General features: G+C 41.0%; 3 protein-coding genes across 3 annotated transcripts in view; 2 read left to right on the top strand and 1 right to left on the bottom strand.

Moving 5' to 3' along the window:
• The first annotated feature begins 5,220 nt into the window (after positions 1 to 5,220).
• LOC124280051 (linear gramicidin synthase subunit D-like) lies at positions 5,221 to 10,130 on the top strand. Its single transcript, XM_046715930.1, has one exon. The coding sequence runs from the start codon at positions 5,237 to 5,239 to the stop codon at positions 10,040 to 10,042; it is 4,806 nt and encodes a 1,601-aa protein (XP_046571886.1). The 5' UTR covers positions 5,221 to 5,236; the 3' UTR covers positions 10,043 to 10,130.
• Positions 10,131 to 15,920: 5,790 nt separating this feature from the next.
• Positions 15,921 to 19,683, bottom strand: LOC124280063 (protein ZNRD2-like). The gene is made up of 4 exons (XM_046715943.1): positions 19,584 to 19,683; positions 19,201 to 19,361; positions 17,456 to 17,540; positions 15,921 to 16,626 (listed from the first exon to the last, which is right to left on the bottom strand). Exons 1-4 carry the CDS (start codon positions 19,621 to 19,623, stop codon positions 16,256 to 16,258), a joined length of 657 nt encoding a protein of 218 aa, XP_046571899.1. The 5' UTR covers positions 19,624 to 19,683; the 3' UTR covers positions 15,921 to 16,255.
• Positions 19,684 to 21,332: 1,649 nt separating this feature from the next.
• LOC124280052 (nuclear pore complex protein Nup133-like) overlaps positions 21,333 to 21,666 on the top strand; it is a 55,425-nt gene continuing 55,091 nt past the window's right edge. The window contains 1 exon segment of the mRNA XM_046715931.1: positions 21,333 to 21,569. Within this exon segment, the coding sequence (XP_046571887.1) occupies positions 21,445 to 21,569 (125 nt within the window). The 5' untranslated portion in view covers positions 21,333 to 21,444.

Genomic DNA, 21,666 nt, shown 5'->3' with positions numbered 1-21,666 from the left:
CACGCCGTGTCTATGCTTCATTCATTCAACAAACTCGGTATACTGATAGACACGGAGACCATAGAGCAAAAGAAACCACATTGGATTTGACCATAACAATATTTGTTAGGACAACACGTCCGAGTGCTTCAACTGGAAAACATCCTAATTGAAACCATTCAATCAGTGAAGCAACAGACAATCCGAAAACAACAGGCATTTTGCGGGAAACAAAACATTCAGCGGATGCACTGACAATATGCTTAGAGTCCAAACACTGCTTGGTTCATTCATTCTCAATAAGTGAACATTGAATTTGACACATATATTGTTATTGTTATTAAACTATTACAGGAATGCACACCGAAATGCTGCTAACTGGAGCAGATATACAGTAAGAATCCGACATCAAATCGTTTTACAAAGCATATATATTTTTCTAAAGTCAACATTTGTAGCTAAAAACGTTAACAAAACGAATAGACTATTTGTGTTGCTGAAACTACGAGTTGTTGAGCAGAGCTGCTATGAAAGTTTTAGTTGAGAGCTGACTTCCTGACTTCGCTGCTTGAATGTAGTGTTTAGTGGCTGCGTTTGCCATGGTATCACCTGACAATAACACCGATAAGAATGTTGACTTTTAGCATAATGACCTTACACATATTCGCACATATCAATATGAGCCCGTATTCAACTGAAATAGTATTGGCGGCAGCAAGGATAGGGACGTAGATCGACGTAGATCTATTGGCTGAAGACGATCGGTCAGTTGTCACTACGGAAAGACTAGGGAACACACTTTTCTAATTTGCTGCGCATAACTTTCATTTTCGATTTCGGTAGAAAGAAACTTATTTCAGGCTCGGTGTTATGCTATACTATTGTTCACTCACTACCAACTAAAATTATCTCGATAAAAAACCCATGAAACAATGGCGAGTCTTCTTGAGTCAGGTCTATTTTATGTTTTAGGTGTGACTGTGTAGTGTGTGCACCTTTGCCTAGATAGATAGTAATTCACAAATGTCATATATTACAGACACACAAACACAAACGAGGACACAAATAATATATATATACAAATAATTGAAATAATACTGACAATGTTACACTCATACATACCTATTACACCATAATTTATAGATACCATATATATATATATATATATATATATATATATATATATATATATATATATATATATATATATATATATATATATATATATATATATATATATATATATATATATATATAGAATATATATATATAGCGTACAGTAGTACATATATAAGAAGAAGTTTCTGAAATAATCACACGACACGGATCTTCTCCAACATGTTTCACTTTTATCTTCAGGGAGAAGTGATAAAAGTAAAAACATGTTGAAGATAAAAGTGAAACATACATCTTATATATATGTATGTATGTATGTATGTATGTATGTATGTATGTATGTATGTATGTATGTATGTATGTATGTATGTATGTATGTATGTATGTATGTATGTATGTATGTATGTATGTATGTATGTATGTATGTATGTAGACACAAATAATTGAATTAAAACTGACAATGTTACACTCATACATACCTATTACACCATAATTTATAGATACCAGTATGTCAACCTGCTCTCGTTAGTAGCCTTTAATGACAAGCAGATGTTACTGAAGACCGCTGAAGACCAATTTTTTTTATAAATGATGTTAGATTATATATTGTATGTTATGTTATTTAAAGTTGCTTATTTTAGTGCTATATTTTTATCACTAGCAAAAACATCACTATTGAATAATCATTTCTTTTTTGTTCCACTTTAGCTACCATAAAACATGACTGTATGAGTCTTTTGACCGGCAGTTCATGTTCTGATTCTGTGACAGAAAAACAGTCTCTCATACCCATCCCACCTCCCCATCGCGCTCACGCAACAGGCATGGAATATATCACAATATCAACAAAGAACAACTGCCAATTACCATATAACAACTTAATCCATCGGGGTCATAGGGATCAACAAACTTTGCACAACCATTCATTCATAACTCTTAATCCCCACAGCCTGCCGGACAAGTAGTAATAACCCAATCTATCGTCCCTGTTATCCTTAATACTACATGAACGGATAATATCTTTTGGTTATCTGTTGCTAATCACCAAAATGAACCTCGACCAGAACAGGCGAGGTGAAGATAAGATAAGGTCAACTAACTTGAGAAATATGCCACATACATTGTATAAATACAGGCATATAGCAGTCGCTCCTGTGTCACACATAAACAACTGCCGTGTAACTGCCGTAAGTATCTTTTTCTTTTAAATAAGAAATGTAGGTTATTTGTCTTGTTTACTTAAATTAACATTTAGTTGAAATTTTCAAGATAACAAATGCAAAAAAGGGCTTTGATAACACTGACAAGATTTTATATGCAAGGTACGAAAATCAACCTTTTAAAGATAGATGATATCAACAGAAAACAAAGTTCAATTTACTAGAGTAATAACGCTAACAGTCCATCAAAGTTGCCGATGTAGGAAAGCAAAATTATATCTATTTGCTTAAACTGACATTGAAGTGTTATATTATAGCACGGTCATCAATAGTACTGTTATGTTACTGCGGAATGTAATTAACTAAATAATCACAAAAGCAACAACGAACACAATCAGGTCATACATAGTCACCCGAATCTCACTTGGCACTTATCTTAAGGAGTGGATCCTTATGGCCCAATAACATATAGCATATATAATATAATTTAGCTGGACATTTTTTCAAAAACCTTTATGCAAACATTATAATTTTACAAAGATTTTAGATGTATATATCTATAAAAAATAAATGTAAAATAAAAAACACAATATATGTAACCTGATGACAGAAAAGTGTAAAATACACTACCCCATATACAAAAATACTAAATGTAGTTGTATAATGTCTTTTTACGTTTGCATCCCACGTTCAGTTTCACTCAATTTCTAAAGTGGGTGAGTGAGTTAAGATTTTAAGACACATCGGCAATATTTCAGCCATATCGTGACTAAAAACAAGTTTCAATTGCGTAATAAATCATGGTAAATTATAAAAACCACAAGAAAAAAATGGTGATTCACAAAACTTTCTTACTGACAAACGTGGAAAATAATCGTGGACCTAGCACACATCCTTATCTTATTCCCACTGGACCCTCTCAGTATTGTAAGAAAGTATTGTATTTGAGTAATCTCACTTTTACACACTATACGAGGGGCGATCAAAATGTATGTAGAATCACCAAGAAAACGATACAAATGCAGTTATTTTTATGTTATATTTTTCTACATATTATCTGTCAAGCTCAAGCAATTTGGTTTTGCTATGTTCCAGTCTCACGATCCCCATTTTGTTTGACCTTCTATCTTGGTACCCTAAAAACCCGCAAAATCTACAAAAAAATGCATCAAAAACGTCAGGAAACAAAATATGCAAGAAATATTGTGTATGTTTGAGATTGATAGAAGTCCCCTAGAATCACACTTAGATATTAAAGTTCATAAAAAAAGCAATTTGAAATTACAATCGCTTGTTAAAGTGACTCCCCCCTTCATGTTGACTGAAAGAGCTTGTTTTGGAGACACTACCCATCCCCTTTTCAGATGAAGTAATCATAAGGGCATAGCTTATTTCTAATGTTTTCACTTATGCATACATGATGCCAAGGGTTCAAACCAAATACTGAACGGTCACACAAGTGTCAGCTAACAATATATTGTAAACAGTGCCAGCTTAAATATCTGGACAAAATGTTTTTGAAAGATTAGAATGGGGGTGTCCTTAATAAATAGCCCCCGACTAAATATAACTCAGGCAATCCAAATCTTTGACTGTTGATCATGACGGGAAGTCATCCGATACTATACTGAACATATTTTATATGACATTATCTTAGGGCATACCATTATCCAAGATGTACCAAAAGACAAATCGTTTTTCATTTTCTGCAATTTTGTTAGAAATATTATACCCCAATGTGTTGTGATGACAAATATCTGGTTAACCACATTACCCACACATGTGAAATTTTGGATATGGCTTTGCTAACGATTCCTTCAAAATAAAATGGAAGCTTTTCAAACATTGGACATCGAGAATATAGTTAGGCTACGTACTTTTTGATCGACCCTCGAAGATGGATGTGACAGCATTGAGTTATTATAGTATTTGTACAAGCCATAGTTTGGATCTATCAACAAGAACAGTGTCCATAAGCGAATGTGATTTATTAGTTTACCTTTCTTTCTTGATATATAGCATTGTAATCAGTAGTGCCGTATCCTTATTGAAACCCGCATGTGACTCGACCATTGTTAATTTGGCAAGCTCCAGTTTAATCATCCTAAACCATACAATCCCTAACTGTAACAGCCAGTGAAGATCCGGGTTAGAATTGATCTTCAGTAACCCATGCTTGTAAGAGGCGACTAACGGGATCGGGTGGTCGGCTCGTTGACTTGCTTGACACGTGTCATCGTATCCCAATTGCGTAGACCGATGCTGATGCTGTTGACCACTGGATTGTCTGGTCCAGACTCGATTATTTACAGACCGCCTCCATATAGCTGGAATATTGCTGAGTGGGGCGTAAACGTAAACTCACTCACTCACTCACCAACCGTTTAACATGCGCCCGGCGTCATACAGTTCACCTTCGGTACAACACCCAGGTACTTTCTTAGTCTTAGTGTATGACAACGCAATAAACTCTGAAATGGTAGTGCGGAAGCCTTGCGGTTAAAGCGTTCGCCCGTTACCTAACTGCAATGTTTGAAACCCAACTCTAGTTTCCGATGTCGCTATATTGCTGGAACACTGTTAAAACGACGCAAAACCAAGTATTCTCGCCAAGTATTCTTTTAGCGTTTCGTTGGTGGTTGAGTAGATATGTAGAAAAGACATTAGCGGCAATTCTGTGAATGAATAGATGTGAGTGGGTGAGTGGGTGATTGAGTGAGTGAGTGAGTGAGTGAGTGGGTGGGTGAGTAAGTGAGTATGTTTTCACGCCACTTTTAACAATATTCCAGCAACATCACGGCAGGGACATCAGAAAGGGGCTTCACACATTGTACCCATGTGGGGAATCGAACCCTGGTCTTCGGCGTGACGAGGCTACCCCACCCCTGTGAATGAATGAAAAAGATTACACTCAGTATTCGATTTGATGATGATGTCGCACAAACTCTTGATGTTACAGTTGAAGTACTACCGTCGTTAAGATGGCGATACAAGTCGCTGCTATTGGGGAAGGAAATCTGCTACTCTCCTGCGTTAAGGATCTGCAAACACCTGATTTCAACGTAGCCGCTGTGTTCACAGACTCCAAGCATGTGGCTGCATACTGTGAGGGTAAACACATTCCAGTATATCCGAGACGAGCCTCAATCACTGAACTGGTCGGCGTGTGTCACCTGGACTATCTCTTCAGCATCAGCAATCCACGAATCCTGAAGGAAAAAGAGATCCGTCTTCCGCGGCGCCTTGCCATCAACTACCATGACTCTCCTCTGCCTGCCTACTCTGGTGTCAACGCCACCTGTTGGGCAATTATGCAAGGGGAGAAGACCCATGGCATAAGTTGGCATGTCATTGAGACCGAGATTGACACAGGGCACATCATACGATCCGAAACAGTAGAAATTGATGATGAAGACACAGCCTTTACTCTCAATCTAAAATGTCAGGAAGCTTCAAAGATAGCATTCAGGTGTCTCCTACAGGATGTCCTTAAGAGTGACATTACAAGTGTTCCTCAGGACTTGTCCAAAAGATCCTACTATGGATTGAACAAACTGCTACCAAACTTAGGTGTGCTCTCCTTCAACTCACCCTGTGATACCCTTTACAATTTTGTAAGGTCTGTGGGGTTTGGACATCATGAAAACCAGTTAGGATCAGCAAAAGTTAGAACTGCAAATGGGGTGTTCCTTTTGGTCAAATCTGCAGAACGATCTTACAAAGGACCCCATTCAGCATTGCCTGGTACAATACTGGACGTTTTAGATGACACAATAGTGGTTGTTACTGCTACTTCCCAAATTCATCTTTGCCTTGCCAACTTGAATGGTAGTCCTATCCCTGAAACACAGTTCAAACACATTGGGCTGGCCACGGGGCTTGTCCTTCAGAACGACCTTACCATTGCTCCAAATGACCACCTTGTGGACATAAGAAAGAAGGAAAGATTTTGGAAGAAAATACTGAAAGCTTATGAACCTCTGACTTTCTTCCGCCAAAAGATGAATGTCCTCGCAAATATCATTGACATCTCTTCCAGAATAAACCTTCAAAGGACAAGGATATGTGAAATTGATATTGACACAGACTTGATGCATCTTCAGGCAGCCTTCTTGGGATTTCTTGCAAGGGTATGTTGTGTGGCTGATGTGAATGTTGGGTTTATTGCTGACAAAAGTGGTATTCCTGACAACTGCAGGGCGCTGTACTCTGATATATGCCCTTGTCTCTTCCATGTGAGGCTGTCATCAGAGTGTGAAGCTGCTATTGAAACGATTCTAAGAGATTTGAAGACGCACAATCTCGATAAGCCTTTCATGAAAGATGTTATGTACAGATATCCGGATGTGCAGATTAACAGATCCCCTTTCCACAACTTAGTCATTGGACAGCATTCATCATACCTCCCTCCGGATGTATTTCACGACTGCAACATCGCGGTGTTGTTTCCTGAGCATGGCGACGAGGAACGTTATTTGACTGCTGTGTACAACAAAAGGCCTGGACAGGACTACAACCAAATCATTGAAACATTGAAGCATTTCCCAAGCTTTCTGTCATCTGTATCTGCTTCACCTGAAAGTATTGTGTCTGATGTTTCGCTTGTGTCAGAAGAAGAGGTACAAACGTTGTATACTCCAGCTAAAGTCGGGCCCGGCCAAACAACATCTGTCATTGAAGAATTTGAAAAGCAATGCAGAAAAAGACCATCAGCAATTGCTTTGAAATCCTCCAAGAAGTCCCTCTCATATCAAAAGTGTTTAGATGAGGCAACGAATCTTTCAAAGCTTTTTAACAACAATTTGGAACATATGTTGAACCAACTGCAGCTCATACCCATTCATCTACCAAATTCCATCAGCTATGTCCTGTCTGTGTTAGCAACACTGATGAGTGGCCTCTCCTTCTTGCCCCTACCAGTGGATTTTCCATCAGACCGCATCATGTTTACATTGTCGGACTGCAATGCTGGGGTAATGTTAACATCCAAGGAACTATATGACAGCAAAGATTTTGAGCCTCTGAAAAATGTTTCAACAGTGATCTTCAGGACAACAATTGCTGGAATTCCGATTCTGTTGATCAGTTTGAAAATAAATGAAAACAGAGACATTCTTACAGAGAATAACAATGATTCCTTCTATGATGGGAATGGCAATGGGAACCTACCGAAACGTGCCACGCCGATAGGGGACCTTTGCTATGTCATTTACACCTCTGGGTCCACGGGACAACCGAAAGGTGTTCTAGTGAAGGAGTCGAGTGTCATCAACATGGTCTTCGCTCAGATCGACAAATGGAACCTAGGACCCTATGATGTGACAGCTCAGTTTGCCTCTATTGGCTTTGACGCATCAATATCTGAAATATTCACATCTCTTTTGTCAGGTGGGACACTTGCTGTGCTCAACAAGGACCAGCGACTTGGACATGAATTGGTGAACACTGTGACTATGCTTGGAATAACAACCATCACCCTCCCACCTTCTGTTCTGAACATATACTCACCATCAGATCTGCCAACTCTCCGAAATATCATTGCAGCTGGAGAGGTTTGCACACTCAGTATAGCCATGAAGTGGACAAAGCAAACTGGAACTCGGTTCTTCAATGCCTATGGCCCAACAGAGACAACGGTTTGTGCTACCATCTATGAATTTCATTCAAAGAACCACTTCGAAGAGGTCAACCAGGACTTGCCGATCGGTCTTTCGATATCTGGATGCCACGTATATCTGTTTGACGACTTTGTCAAACCGGTTCCTCCAGGAACTGTAGGTCAGATGTATATTGGCGGCCAAGGTGTATCTCGGGGATATATGGGTCACGCAGCAGACAGAAACCCAGAATCTTTTATACAGAATCCTCTCACCAATACGCCAGATGTACTGTACAAGACTGGAGACCATGCGTTCCAGGACAGCGATGGCAACATCACATTTGTCGGTAGGCTGGATGGTGAAGTCAAGATCAGGGGACAGAGGATTTCACTGAGTGAGATTGAGCAGGTATTGATACAACACATCATGGTCCAAGTTGCTGTAGTTGTTCTTCATAGATGCTCCATAACGAAGGAAACAGTATTGTCTGCATTTATTGCACCTGATTTCGTGTTCATCTCTGAATTGAGGGAATATCTTGCAAGGGTGCTGCCAAAGTACATGATCCCTGCCTATATCAAGAAACTCAAAAACCAAGAATTTCCAACCACACTGAATGGGAAAATTGACAGAAAAACTCTGTCAATGGATGAGAGTGTACACGATCAGTGCAGACACATTGGATATAGCCATTTGAATGAGGTACAGCTTCAAATTGCCAGATTGTGGTGCAAGGTTCTAAATTTGGATGCTTCCTTTACCTATTCCATGCATAGGATGAGCTCGTTCAGTGAGATGGGTGGAAACTCCCTTCATCTAGTCCTGCTACAGAGAGCAATTGAAGAAGGGTTCAACATTTCCCTCTCATTTACTGACATTGGTGCGGCTGATACTGTTGAGGTACTTGCCGAAATCATCACCAGGAAAAGAGACATTGCTAAAACTAATCATAACATGCCCAGGAGACAGTCAATCCAGTTAAACACCTACATCCTGTCGGATTCAGATCTAGAAGTAGATGCCAGTGCAAATACAGTCTTCGGGGTGAAATTAGGCCTGAATTGTTCGCCCCCATTTCATGGGAAGAAGAGTCCCATGACAATCCTGATATCCGGAGTCACAGGATTCCTGGGAGCATTTCTTCTGAGTGAGCTCCTAGAACACACTGTGGGCAATGTATGCTGCATGGTCAGAGAAACCACAGAAGTCAAGGGACTCGGCAGAGTGGTTGAAAACATGCGAAAATACAACCTATGGAAGTTTGATTATGGAAACAGAATCGCCATCGTTCTGTCTGACCTAAGGCAGGAGAAACTTGGAATCGCTCCAGACATCTACAGCAGTCTGACAAATGATGTTGATGCTATCTTCATCAATGCTGCTATGATGAACTTCAACGGAAGCTATGAAGATCACCGAATCGCAAATGTTGTCAGTACAAAGGAGTTTATAAAGTTTGCTGTCACTAACAAAAGGAAATATCTCTTCATGACATCCTCTCTCAGCGTGTTTCTGTTCCCAACGCCCGGTAAAAGTGAGCGAGATCAGTCTGTGATATTTGAGTGTGACTTTTTCGATGAACCAATCAACGTAGAAGGTGGCTATGGTCAGAGTAAATGGGCAAGTGAAAGACTGGTGTTGCAAGCACTAGAATTGCTACCAGGTGGCGCCATTTTCCGACCGGCTCGGATATCAGGTACTTCCACTGATGGTGTTGGCTCACGGAATGATCTCTTTGCCTCCACCTTGCTAGGGATGCGGAAACTGGGCAGTCATCCTGATATGGACTTCCCCTATGACCTGACTCCTGTGGATTTCTGTGCAAGAGCCATTGTGGAAATTGCCTGTATGATCAGAATCGGAAAAGGGAAAGGTCTCCGGGTGTTCCATCTGTTCAATAAAGACACTATTCCGTTCAGGGAACTGTTCCAAGGAATGGGGCTTGCCTCATTGCCCCTTGACAGATGGCGAGAAGATCTTCGCGGTGCTCCTGAAGACAACACCGAACTGCTCCCTCTGACGCCGTTCTTCATGTCGGCCTTCTGGGATCGCGCCCGACACTGGCCAGTGTTTGACACAACTAACACAGAGCTGCTGATCAGTGAGTCCACCAGACAGCTGCTGAGGCCAACCAGAGACCTTCTCAAGAAATATCTGCAATTCTTTAACATTGAAAAGAGTGTATGAACCGGGTGATCGAAACACAGCTACGCCATACCTAAGGGTCACATTGTTGGACATATTATTTTCATCTGTTTCAGGTGTGACTGTTTAACTAAGATTTTTTCCAAATTGGAAAGAATACTTCTTTTGAAAAAGGAGTGTTCCATAATTATCAGCTTGTTGTACATTAATATAAATATTGTGTCAGTCTAAGTAAACTTAGGCTCAGTATTGTTCGTTACACTGCTACTGAGACTCAGTATAGCAGTGTAACGAATAATACTGAGCCTAAGTTTACTTTGACTGAATATTGTGTATAATTGTAATCACAAGTGTATTTCATTTCACCACTTTCTGAATGGCTCTTTGAATAATTGCAACTATTGCTTGAAGCCTTTATTCATTAAAATCAATTGTTTAGTCCAAATCGGGCGATATTCCATCGGTTCGATCACTGAATTACATTATCTACACATAACACAAATAAAGCCTCACTAAATCACTCCATTCTCTCCCCATAACACAAATAAAGGGCTATCTGAATGATTCCATTCTCTCCCCATTACACAAATATAGTGCTATCTGAATGATTCCATTCTCCCAACACAATATTTATATTTCGAATAGTGATTTCGTGAGATATTGTGTTATTTAGGAAGAACAAGATGAATCATTGAGACGTCATTGTGTGAGTGAGTGAGTTAGTTTAGTTTTACAGCGCTTTCAGCAATATTCCAGCAATATCACGGCGGGGGACACCAGAAATGGGCTCCACACATTGTACCCATGTGGGGAATCGAACCCGTGTCTGCTGCGTGACGAGCGAACGTCATAGTGTTATTAGGAGAGCACATGGTGATTTAGTGAGGCGTTATTGTGATATATGAGAACAGAATGGAGTTAGTTAGCAAGGCATTATCTATTTTGAGGAGAGAATGGCGGTTATCTGGAGAAACAACATCTGTGTGTTGTAGAACGGAGTGGTTTACTGAGACACTATTAGTGTTATCGGTAGAGGGCATGGTGAATCACAAGGCATTATATTAAAGAGAAAATGGTTGTGATTTTATAGATATTGTGTTACTTGGAAAGGACAGGATGATTGAGTGAAAGTGTATGGGTGTTAAGAGAAAATGGTGAGGTGAGATGAGCTGAAATTGGGTCTTACGTCGTGCTTGAGAATATTTCGCTCATATGACGACGTGCATGCGTGTGTATACACAGTGCGGCTGCTTGTACTAGCCCAGACTTAAGCTGGTTTTATAGTGCTAGCCCACTGAGATACCATGCCGCAGTGAAGCATGAATACCCCACTCAGACACATTATACTGACTCCGAGCCGACCAGTCCTTGATGTACTCATTTTGCCGAGCGCCAGGACCAACAAGTACCATATTTTAACGTCTTTTATCGCGGCCGGGGATCGAACCCCGCGACCTTCCGCTCTCCGGGCGGACGCTCTAACCACTACACCACGGAGGCGGTCAAGAAAGAAGGGTAATGATTCTGGGAGACATTGTTTGTTATACGAGGAAGGGGTGATTCAGTGATTATTTGATTATTAGTGGTGGATGGGGTGATTCAGTCCGGCAGTATTAGTGTTATTTAGCGACAATTAGGTTGATTCATTTAAGCATATATATGTGTTAGTCGGAGAGACAATGAATGAATGGTACAATCTCTGTGTTGTTACAGATACCTGTTAATCCAGTGTCAATGTTGATGTTCCACTGTATCATGCTCAACTGATCTTTACTTCCCGTGTCTTTGATGCCATGACATGAATAAACATTACATTTAACAAACTGAGTTGATTTTCTGTCCGGGATATAAACTTAATATAACAATGACATCCATTTCCATAACGAGTGAGTGAGTATTATTGCTTTTAGCAATATTCCAGCAATATCACGGCGGGGGACACCAGAAATGGGCTTCACGCATTGTACCAGCGAGCTTGAGGTGTCGGGATCGAGCCCACCTGTGACCGGGTGTAAAAACCTCGGAGTCAACTTTGTGTGCAGACTCTTTCAGTGTTGTCACAACCCCTAGTGTACAGTACACAACCCTGTGCACTTAAAAGAACCCACGAATCCGTTGGTATATGACCAGATGGTGGCCACATGAATACGTGCAAACACCAAGTTGCGGGTACAGGAACGTGCAGTGAACTTGGACAAAGTACTGTGACTATGTGTCCCAGTCCACCCAGCTGTGAATGGGTACCTCGTTAGGATGAGAAGGCCACAATAACTCGGTGCGCCTAGTGGCTGCAAGAGTTGTATGATCCCCAGGGAGCTGAGATTGATAACACGATGTGCAGTTGAGACTGACATCCAATGATCGAGGGAAAAGATACCAGCGCCTTGAGCAAGCACTAGTTGCCTGGATATGTGCGCTATATAAATATCATATAATAATACCCATATGGGGAATCGAACCCGGGTCTTCGGCGTCACCAACTAGGCTACCCCACCGCCCCATTTCCATAATGACAACTCAGCATTTTCGGACTTGTTTTTAGAAAAAATATAATCGGAACTTGATTACATATAGTACAAACCTCATATGACCTGTCTGTGCTGACAACTTCCAGACTTTAAGAGTTAGTAAGTATGGTTTTACGCCGCTTTTAGCAATATTCCAGCAACATCACGGCCGGGGACACCAGAAGTGGGCTTCACACATTGTACCCATGTGGGGAATGCAACCCGGGCATCCGGTGTGACAAACAAACGCTTTAACCACTGAGCTACCCCCCAAACCCACCCACATACCCGTAAAGAGATAGCCTAGGCATTGCTGTTGGGGAACATAACTCTTACTTAATCTATTTGCTCATTTTAGATAAACTGATGGGCAGACACACAAACACACAGAGAAAAAGTAATTTGGTTACTCTGGGGTAAAGCCACACACCAGGACAGTGAGTGAGTTTAGTTTTACACCGCTTTTAACAATATCCCAGCAATATCACGGCTGGAGACACCAGAAATGGGCTTCAAACATGGTACCTATGTGGGGAATCGGGGACAAAAGAGCTTCTATAGTTTCATTCCATGTTGACAGCCATACATTATACATGCTCTTACCATTAACTGGATAGTGTCACTGACCCAACAAACCTATTACAGGAACTACTGTTGAGATCACCAGTACATCAGTGTGATACCTACTTGTCTGAAAATGAGTGAGTGAGTTTAGTTTTATGCCAGCTTTTAGCAATATTCCTGCAATATCATTGCGAGGGACACCAAAACATGGGCTTCACACTTTGTCTGAAACAGCGATTGCATTTCTTATTTTATGAAAACAGGCATGTTCACAGCAATACATTATGCATGCTTTTCATAATTTAATGGATTGTGTCAGTGAAGCAGAAAAACCAATAACTTATAAGGGGAACTGCTTTTAGTATCACCAATACATCCGTGTGATCCTTACTTGAATGAGGAGCTATTGTGAAACTGTTCTGAAAAAGTCCACATCTAATAAAGTAAATGTAGGTACTCAACGATTCCCATATACAGCGTTTCCACATTTTTGAGAAAATACAATTGATGATTTTTCCAGACAAATGTTGCTTTTTCCAGACACAACAATATATATCCTAGGGTATTTTGAGACTAACAGAACCACAAACATCGACTGTCAAACCTTCTCGAGAGGAGTCCAGTCTAGCGCAGAGACGTTTGCAGAATTCTTTATTACGAAAGTGAAGAACATTCGTGAAGACATAGCTAAACGGCAGTGCTGCAGCAACAATCCCCTGGAACAAGACCATTTTGCGGCACTCAACTTGTCGTATTTGAACCAGCAGAGATCCAAGAGATTACAGATACAATCACATCTGCGCCTTGTAAATCCTGTGAATTGGATCCAGTACCATCTTGGCTACTCAGAAACTGTCTAGAATCATGCCAATATCTTACTTCATCAGTCACCAATTCCTCTCTCCAAGAGGGCTCAGTACCGACATCTTTAAAAGAAGCCATCATTAGACCACTACTGAAGAATAACAATCTTGATCCATGTGTACCCAAAATTACAGACCTGTTTCCAACTTGTCTAAAGCGGGTAAAAACCAAACTTTCTATCAAACTTGTCTTTTCTAGTGTTGGAGAAGGTTGTTCTCAGACGATTGAAGAGTCATATGAACTTGCTTCAGTCATCTTACAAGGAAAAGCACTGAATGAAACCCTGATTTCAGTCAGCTTACAAGGCCCAAAAGCACAGCACTGAAACAGCTATCTGGGCAGTTCTTCTCAGAGTTCAGAATGACATATTGACTCAAATGGACAATCAAGAGGTTGTGCTGTTAGAACTACTCGACCTTTCTGCGGCTCCGACACCGTGGACCACACCATTCTACTGCAGAGGTTAGAGCACACTATTGGCATCACAGGAACGGCATTACAATGGTTCCAGTCCTACTTGTCAAATAGAACAATGAGAGTCAAGGTCCATAATGCGACTTCATCCATCAGAGAAACCCACTTTGGTGTACCACAAGGCTCTGTGCTTGGTCCGATTTTGTTTTCACTGTACATTCTTCCAATCGGCAATATCATCCGAAGTAACAACATAAAATTCCATGGTTATGCAGATGATAACCAACTCTACATAGGAATTACTTCAGCTAATGCTGAACACGCAAAAGAAGTTATGGAGAGCTGTATCGCTTACATCAAGATATGGATGACAAACAACTTTCTGAAACTCAACAACGACAAATCTGAATTCATGATCATTGGAACTAGGCAGCAGCTTCGCAAAATAGGCGAGTGTAGTCTCACAGTTGGAGATCAGTCTATCTGCCCTGTGCCCCAGGTGAAGAATCTTGGTGTTGTTTTCCGTTCTTCAATGTCCCCAGAATCACAAGCCCTAACAGCAGCAAGATCAGCAACCTTTCATCTCCGCCGAATAGGAAAAATCCGCCGCTATTTGGACATTGACACAACCAAACTTTTAGTTCAGTCATACGTCATCTCACGCCTAGACTACTGTAACTCTCTCGTGTCAGGAGCAGGAGCAATCAAACATCTCCAGCTTGTACAAAACAGAGCTGCCATGATCATAACCAGGACAAAATGTCAGGAACACACCACCCCTGTGCTGAGGTCGTTGCACTGGCTTCCAGTAAAGAGGAGAATACAGTACAAAATAATTTGCATCACCTACTCAACCCTCTATGACATCAATTCACCAGCTTACCTCAAAGACATCATCGAAATCTATCATCCAACTCGTGTCTTGAGGTCTGAGAAAAGAGGCAGCCTGAAAATGCCAGCTACAAAAACATCCATGGGAGACAGAGCTTTCAGTGCTGCTGCACCAGCTTTGTGGAACTCTCTGCCAGTTGAACTGAGATCAGTATCTTCCTTGGAAGCATTTAGGAGCGAACTAAAAACTCATCTTTTTCTAGCTACCTACTAGTTTCTCCACTTTCTCTGCACAGCGCCACTGACCAGCATTGGTTGGACATTAGGTGCTTAAACAAATGCATTATTATTATTATTATTATACCGTTAAACATATATTACTGTCTGAAATAAAACAATATCTTGCATACGGCTTCGGATCTCCCGACATAATAAAAATGAACATCAGTTTAACAATTTTTCTTTAACACTTTAACTATGTTTATTGACAAATAACCAATATGTTGATGGCTGCCATAGCCCTTGTAGTACTGCTGAGATATACAGTCCTGTATATAACCCAAGGCTATTCCATGTTTTCATCCATTGTTTCAAATTCCAAGATTTCTCCAAGACTGGAATATGGGGTGTGAAATTTCCAGGTCTTCTGGATTCGCCACCTGCTGAGTTCAGCAAGAGATGCTGAAGAATGTTCCTTCCGTTCCAGATTCCCAGGCAGTCCCATGCAACAAATCCGAACATTTTTCTCAGTCATGTTTTTAATGATCAGTTTACACTAGAAACCAGGCATTGTATGTGTTATGATAATATACGTACAAATACAAACACCAAAGTTCTATTTTCCAGCTGGATGAGTGAGTGAGTTAGTTCAGTTTTAGGCTGCTTTTAGCAATATTCCAGCAATGTAAGGCGGGGGTCATGAGAAATGGGTTTCACACATTGTACCCATGTGAGGACTCAAACCCGGGTCTTCGGCGTGACGAGGAAACGCTTTAACCACTAGGCTACCCTACCGTTCCTCCAGGTGGATGAATACAACATGAATGGAAAAGATATGATTACTGACATGTTGTTCTCAAGTCCCCACACTCTTCAAGCTCTGGATTGCATCAGCACAGTGTTTGATGAGTTGGCATAACTGTATGCTATACTCAACACTGTGAGTCTTAAGTAGCTCCTCAGATGCCCAAGTCAGCTTTCTGTGCACACTGTCGACAGAATCTGATATGACAGGGGAGACAACTGCTTGCATACCCCCTGTTAATCTGAGAGCACTGGGAACTGTGGATGTGACAGTGCCTTGAGAGCGGGTGGTACCCGTGGGTTGAGGATTCGGTGTGGCATCAGATGGAGCAGCTGGTTGTTCTGCAGACTCCTCCCCCACAATTCTCACAGATGAATGTTGTTGTTCTCGAACTTGTGCTAGAGCTGCAGTCTCGTTCCTCACTGGAACAGACAGGAAGACAATCATCACGCAATTGCTTTGGCTTCCATATACAAAGATGGACTGATATTAAGGTAGAAAAGTCATGTCCAGGATTTGGAAAACATGCCCATCCACCATGGATCTGCAACCATGCCCAACCACCCTGGATCTGCAACCATCCCCACCCACCCTGGATCTGCAAACATCCCCACCCACCCTGGATCTGCAACCAATCCCACCCAACCTGGATCTGCGACCATGCCCAACCACCCTGGATCTGCAACCATGCCCAACCGCCCTGAATCTGCAAACATTCCCACCCACCCTGGATCTGCAAACATCCCCAACCACCCTGGATCTGCAAACATTCCCACCCACCCTGGATCTGCAACCATGCCCAACCACCCTGGATCTGCAAACATTCCCACCCACCCTGGATCTGCAAACATGCCCAACCACCCTGGATCTGCAAACATTCCCACCCACCCTGGATCTGCAACCATGCCCAACCACCCTGGATCTGCAACCATGCCCAACCATCCTGATCTACAAACATTCCCACCCACCCTGGACAAACACGATCCCACCCACCCTGGATCTGCAAACATCCCCACCCACCCTGGATCTGCAAACATCCCCACCAACCCTGGATCTGCAAACATTCCCCCCGACCCTGGAACCTGCACACATCCCTCAACCGTGATCCATATCTGTCACCATTCCGTTACCCTGCATGTGAACACATCACCCACCCTGGATCTGCACACATCCATATCCTCCAGTGATATACATGTGGGTTTGTTGAACCAGTATATTATTAGAGTCACATTCACCTCCACTGGTACATACCTGGGTTGTCTTTATCAGCGTCTGAGTCAAGCTCGCTGCAGGCGATGCAGTAGTAGTTGCCCTGCTTGTCCTGCAGGAGGATCGTCTGGAAGGTGAAACAAGCATGATGAGGTATCACACAGACTGATGTACACATATAGAACATATCCTTAACTGCAACTGAGGCAGATACATTACGGGAAAAGACTGAATAACAACAATGAACTTTGGATGGGCTTGTCATTTATTATGGCTGACAGAGAGCATCAGAGGGAATCGGGAGTGTCATCAAATAATATGACAGTCTCTAGGATGGGTCATCAAATAATATGAAAGGGTCATCAAATAATATGACAGTCTCTAGGGTGGGTCATCAAATAATATGAAAGTGTCATCAAATAATATGAAAGCGTCATCAAATAATATGACAGTCTCTAGGGTGGGTTATCAAATAATATGAAAGTGTCATCAAATAATATGACAGTCTCTAAAAGGGTCATCAAATAATATGACAGTCTCTAGAAGGGTCATCAAATAATATGACAGTCTCTAGGATGGGTCATCAAATAATATGAAAATATCATCAAATAATATGAGTCTCTAGGGTGGGTCATCAAATATTATCTTACCTCACACATAAATGTCGCTTACTGATTGGCAGAGCGTTCTTCTATTATTTTCAATGTACCCTGCTTACAAGCGAGTAACATTACAATGTACCCCGCTGTCAATGGCAACTCATTTGGTACTTTCGTGGTAGTAATTCTTTATCTCGAATTACATTGACTCACATATGATGCACGAATTACCGATGCAAATCAATGGAAAGGAGATAACTCTAAATCTGTTTTTCTTGTCAGCAAAATCGAGCGATGGCTTCAAAAAGATTTGTACCTGTGCTTCAAACAATTCAAAACGAACATTACGGTGTTCGGTAAGATAAATACGTTGTTCACTGGTCCCTCGGGGCCCTTGGGTTCATGTACCCTCGATGTTTGTTTATGTTCCATATTATTTGATGACACTTTCATATTATTTGATGACCCACCCTAGAGACTGTCATATTATTTGATGACACTTTCATATTATAAGTTGTTTACTGGTCACAAGGGGGACATGGGTTGATGTATCCTCGATGTTTGTTTATGTTCCCTGAGAATTGGGAGGGCCCGAATCGGGAGGGTCAACAAATAATATGACAGTCTCTAGGGTGGGTCATCAAATAATATGAGAGTGTCATCAAATAATATGACAGTGTGTTGGGGAGGGCCATCAAATAATATGACAGTCTCTAGGGTGGGTCATCAAATAATATGAGAGTGGCATCAAATAATATGACAGTGTGTTGGGGAGGGCCATCAAATAATATGACAGTCTCTAGGGTGGGTCATCAAATAATATGAGAGTGTCATCAAATAATATGACAGTGTGTTGGGGAGGGCCATCAAATAATATGACAGTCTCTAGGGTGGGTCATCAAATAATATGAGAGTGTCATCAAATAATATGACAGTCTCTAGGGTGGGTCATCAAATAATATGAGAGTGTCAACAAATAATATGACAGTCTCTAGGGTGGGTCATCAAATATTATGAAAGTGTCATCAAATAATGTGACAGTCTCTAGAAGGGTCATCAAATAATGTGAGTCAATGTGGGACCGTCATCAACAAATACAGATATTTGGGGAGGGTCATGTTACAAATGAACATGTTATGTTACATCCCCACAGGTCCACACTTACACCTCCCCCAGCTCCACACTTACTCCACAGGAACACACAGTTCCGAGCATCTTGTAGCCCTTCAGGAGATAGTCCCCCATACGCTGACTGATCTTGTTGTCTCGCTCACGGCGAGCTCGAATGATCTTCATCTCAGCTTCAGAGGGTGGCTTCCATTCATAGTCACTGTCTTCATGAATGTCACCTAGAAGGCAAAAATCTCAATAACTATATCAGCTGCACATAACCAAGGGTCGATTTAATATTATAAGAAGTGTCGGAATTGACAATCAGTGAATATTGATTGATAAAGTTTCAAACTCTTTCTAACAGCTCAAACCTAACTTTAATTACCATACGTGAACAGGTTCATATTTGTACAGGAAACAAAGTATTTGACATTTTCAGAAATACAAGTAAGGTTTACCATAATCTGCCATTTTGTTCCCGATATGTTGACTGTACATTGATTGTAACTACTGCTTGTTGATGCACATGCTTGTATTGTATATACAGTACAATCAAAACCAGCATGGTGGGAAAATGGATCTCATTGAAAATCATCAAAACGGCGATGAATGTAAGTGAGTGAGTTAGTTTAGTTTTACCAGCGACCATATAATAGATTAGAATATATTATATGGTCTCTGGTTTACGTTCCTGGGAGACTGTCGGAAACAAAGACTGTGGAACTGAAACCCCCGCAATCATATTATTTCCATCAATTTGTAATTATTTAGATGAATATACACATATATCTTGTATTTTCTTGTACAATAATCACGGAAGATTGAGACTCCAAGCCTTGTAAAAATGATTTGTCCATTCGAATTTAAACAATTTTAGATGTTTGTAGCTTTTTCTGTGTTTTTTTCACACACTTAATGGTTATCGTTCCTCATTTCCTATTTTGATACATATCAGTTTAAAAGGACCAGAAACAGAGTCCATTTTTGACGGAAAGTTCCACAATGTTCGTGCCATGATTGACATCATATGTTATCAAGTGAGTGAGTGAGTTTAGTTTTACGCCGCACTCTGCAATATTCCAGCTATATGGCGGCGGTCTGTAAATAATCGAGTCTGGACCAGACAATCCAGTGATCAACAGCATGAGCATCGATCTGCGCAATTGGGAACCGATGACATGTGTCAACCAAGTCAGCGAGCTTGACCACCCGATCCCGTTAGTCGCCTCTTGTACGACAAGCATGGACTACTGAAGGTCCTTTCTAACCCGGGGCGGTGGGGTAGCCTAGTGGTTAAAGCGTTGGCTCGTCACGCCGAAGGCCCGGGTTCGATTCCCCACATGGGCACAATGTGTTAAGCCCATTTCTGGTGTCCCCCGCCGTGATATTGCTGGAATATTGCTAAAAGCGGCGTAAAACTAAACTCAGTCAGTCAGTTCTAACCCGGATTTTCTCGGGTCTGATGTGTGTAAGAAAAACAGTTTAAATTGTAAACAGTAAATGAACCTTATATAAAGTATGCATATATCGAGTTCTATTAAACAATAACTGTAAATACAACTTGATGTCAGGCACACCAGAAATGGGCTTCACATGTTGTACCCATATGACATTAGGAAAATGCCACACTGCATCAGAATCGGTCTGTCTTTAATTTCAACATTTGTAACCTAGTTTTCTTTCTTTGAACTACTTGAAATAATTTAGTCCAATTTTGAATAAATAAGTCATGAAAAAAGTGGACAATGGGAGGGTCATCCCAAAATATGACAAACATGCATGTGGAGTGGGGAGGAGAGGGTGTCGAGGGCCATTATTTATGATATGATGTAAAACAGAATCTGAGAAATTATTTTCGTTTACTTATTTCTTGAAAAGAATTAACTTCAATGCATGTTTTCGTTTTGGGGTACGATATAAATAGCGGCGTTCACATTTTTCGCAAATCCGTCCGTTTTGTCAAAATGCAAAATATTCCGGTTAGTCTAGTGCGGGTTTCCAAAGTTGTGACTGCATATATAAACCGCATACGGTAATGAAATATTGACCATTAATGTTAAAGAATTTTAATGTCTTTTCTACTGTAAAAGATACGAATTATACTTTTTCAAACAAAGGAACCAGGGTGTATAATATGAGTGCCTTAACAGACCTTCATGCCTATTTTTAATTGTCATTGCTGTAGGGGACTTTCCCCGGTACCGGAAGCGAAATTCTCATGCAATCACGCGGGAGTTGCAACGAATTGAAAATTTTTACTTGTTTCCCATACAAGATCTGTTGGTGTTTTTCTATCCGTTTATCGGATTTGGGGGCAACATGTTCACACCACGTTCAACCCGTGCTAGAGCATCTCCGTTCACTCCAGGATCCCAACGTGCCTCTCAAACCAAACGATCATCCGGTGTGTTTACACCACAGAGCCGTCGACTATCATCGCTAAGGTATCCGACATATTTACATTATTTTTAATGATACTCGATTGACTCTGTTGTGGTATCCTTGTATAATGTTTGAGACGAGAAGCATAGCAAATCTGTG

This window comes from Haliotis rubra, unplaced genomic scaffold, assembly GCF_003918875.1.
Source record: "Haliotis rubra isolate DU_JTF1 unplaced genomic scaffold, ASM391887v1 Scf26, whole genome shotgun sequence".
Lineage (NCBI taxonomy): Eukaryota > Metazoa > Mollusca > Gastropoda > Lepetellida > Haliotidae > Haliotis > Haliotis rubra.
The sequence above is the reverse complement of the archived record's forward strand: the minus strand, read 5'-3'. Positions and strand labels throughout refer to the sequence as shown.